We start from the raw sequence: 2896 nt of genomic DNA, 5'->3' as shown, positions 1-2896 counted from the left end.
CCAGCTCTCAACGTGTGTTTTCTGTGGGATGTGAAGGGGATGGGTGTGGGGCATGATGGGTAATGAACAGGGGGCCCAGGGCTTGAGGGAATCAGTAGACTCGAGGTCAAGATGGGTTACGGACAAAAACAAAAGGGCCAAAGATATGAAGAAAATAACCAAGAGAAGGGATAAGGAGCAAAAATGCATAAACATAGTGATGAGGAATGGAAGGCGTAGGAGACGAGTCCAGGGATGGTGGTGTATGAAAAGGAATCAGCGCAAACAGCACTCTAATGGGTAAGGGACGGAAATAAACGAAACGAAGATAGAAATGGCAGTAATTAAGTACGAGGGCTCAGCTTTAATGGAGAAATGGCAAGCAAAAATAGGCCAAAGTCAAAATTAGGAATGATGCTGTCATAGAAGCTCAGGGCAGGATGGGTAATAGGTCTGAATGATGAGCCAAAGGCAGAGGGATGAATAAGGGAGAAACAGGGGCCGCAGGCATGACGGGTAATGGACCCAAAACACGATGGTTAATTAAGGAAGGGCTAGACGAATGATGGACGTGAAGAGGCAGAAAGGGGCTAAAGGCGGTGCAGGCAACGAAGCTGAAATGAATGGGCAGAGGCATGCTGGGTAATGGGACAGGAATGAATGGGCCCAGGAGAGAAGCCTCAGCGACGCGAGGGGGCGGGAGCAGAGGGCAGAGGCATGATGGGTAACGAAAGGGGTGGGCCTACGGCAACTGCCGCGCTGAACAAGTAAGCAGCATTGTGGGTAACAAAAAGCAGGACAGGGTTCACATAACCGATTAGAATTCTCCCAAGGCACTGTGGGAAGGGCCAGCACTTCCGGTTTTCGGTCGCCCACTCCGGACTAGGGGCCTGCCCCACTGCCGCGGTGCCTGGTGGGACTCGAGGCCTGACCTTGCTGCCTAGCAGCCTCTGCCGTGCAACCTACCTTTATCTGTGTCCCTCGACCCTGGCACGTTAGCCAATGAGCGGACGAGGCTGATTACGTCATCAGGGTGGGACCCTGTACCTGCCGGAGCCAATCAGGATTGTGCAAGGGCCAAAACCGACCACTTAACATGGCAACTTCGCCGCGGGGCGGAGTCGAAGGCGGGGGGCCTTCTGGAAAGGGGCGGAGACGATGAGGCAGTGGGCGTTGCAAAGTGCGAAGCACAGACCAGTGGCGGGCGAGCACCGGGACCCGCGGCGTCTTGAGCCAATAGGTACGGGTGATGCGAGCCAACGGAAAGAGCGGGTAGGTGTGCCTTGACCGGCGTATGAGTGGGAACCAATAGAAAAGGCTGTTCCAAAGAAGTGGGTGGGACCCTCATGCAAGACACCAATAGTAAAGGCAGGCCCTGAAGCCGGTGGGCGGAGCCCAGGCCTTGCTGAGCCAATGGGACAGGCGGGGCGGGGCGATGGTGGCGGCGGCGGCAGCAGCGGGTTCGGTTGCGCGTGGCGCACGGGGTGGGAGCGGAGCCCAGGCCGGGAGCAGGCGCTGCAGCCAGTGAGAACCGGGGCCCGGAGCAGGGTGGGGGTTGCCGGGGGACTCGGCCTGGGGTGCGCCGGCCTGACCTCCGCCCTCTGACCTTTCCCCTTGCAGGCGACCATGGGGAACGTGTTGGCCGCTAGCTCTCCGCCCGCGGGGCCGCCGCCGCCGCCCGCGCCCGCCCTCGTGGGACTGCCGCCGCCGCCGCCCTCTCCTCCCGGCTTCACGCTGCCGCAGCTCGGGGGCGGCCTGGGCGCTGGGGCCGGCGCGGGTCGAGGCTCGGAGCGGACGCCGGGGGCTGCGGCCGCCAGCGGCGCAGGGAGCGCGGACGATGGGGCCTGCGGCTGCCTGCCGAACCCGGGCACGTTCGAGGAGTGCCACCGGAAGTGCAAGGGTGAGGGGCGAGGGACCCGGCGGGGCGCGCTGGCCCGGATCTCGGGGGACAGGGAAGCACACTGAGGACCTTGGGAATGGGCACGGGCTCCTGGAGTCGTGAAACAGCGTAGGGGTTGACGTTGGGATCGGATGGGGGAAAGTTGGCCTAGGGGCTCAGAATGATGGCACCGAACGGTGGAACCTCGGGGTGGAATGCCACAGCGGTGAGAAGAGCCTTAGGGACCTCAGGAGGCCCGGGGATCAGCCAAGCCAGCCTCCTCGCGATCGGGAAGGAAACTGAGGCCCAAGGTCATAGTGTCTTCAAGAGTCCTGTGCGGGTGGACCCAAGGTTTCTGGATCCTGGGTTGGACTAATTGTGATAGCAGAAATCGTGGAGACTTACTGAACACTATTCTGGCATTCAGTGGATGTTAACTCGTTAAATGTTTGCAGTTTTTCCACGTGGTGACCGTCACACCTTACACGTGACAAGCTTGACATAGATAGGGAGACTTGTGTACAGTCACGGGAAGAGTAGATGGAGGCAGTGGGATTGGGATGCAGAAAAAAGCCCTGGTCCTGACCGTGTCTACTGGTTAGGGTTCTTTGTATGGTGTTCTGCTTGTGCGGCTGTGGAGAAGGGAGAGCTGAGAGGGTAGGGAAGGAAGAGAGGAGAGTTGGCTGTGTGTGTGTTTGTGTGTGTGTGGAGAGTGACAGCGTTTCTCCTCCTCAGAGCTGTTTCCCATTCAGATGGAAGGTGTCAAGCTCACGGTCAACAAAGGGTTGAGTAACCACTTCCAGGTGAGCCTTGCTGGTGCCCTTGCCCTCCAGAGTCATGCCAGCCATCCCCCTGAATCGGCACGCACAGCCCCTCCTCCTCCGCAAATGGCTGGGCTCCATGGGACATGAAAAGGCTGAGAAACACAGCCAGGCTGACTCCTCAGGGGGCCAGGGTAGCATTTGGGGACCCAGAGTCCAGAGATGCCTGTCCCCCGTGATGTCCAGGCTGGAGTAGGGCCAGGTTTGCAGCTCCGCC

The 2896-nt window shown here is 59.6% G+C and overlaps 1 protein-coding gene across 1 annotated transcript; it reads left to right on the top strand.

Annotated features, from left to right (window-relative positions):
- Nucleotides 1-1410: 1410 nt before the first annotated feature.
- Nucleotides 1411-2870, top strand: TOMM40 (translocase of outer mitochondrial membrane 40). The gene is made up of 3 exons (XM_046683848.1): nt 1411-1503; nt 1600-1879; nt 2594-2870. The coding sequence occupies exons 2-3, from the start codon at nt 1606-1608 to the stop codon at nt 2767-2769; spliced, it is 450 nt and encodes a 149-aa protein (XP_046539804.1). The 5' UTR covers nt 1411-1503; nt 1600-1605; the 3' UTR covers nt 2770-2870.
- The last annotated feature ends 26 nt before the right edge of the window (nt 2871-2896 follow it).

Source organism: Equus quagga, chromosome 13, assembly GCF_021613505.1.
Source record: "Equus quagga isolate Etosha38 chromosome 13, UCLA_HA_Equagga_1.0, whole genome shotgun sequence".
Classification (NCBI taxonomy): Eukaryota; Metazoa; Chordata; class Mammalia; order Perissodactyla; family Equidae; genus Equus; species Equus quagga.
The sequence above is the reverse complement of the archived record's forward strand: the minus strand, read 5'-3'. Positions and strand labels throughout refer to the sequence as shown.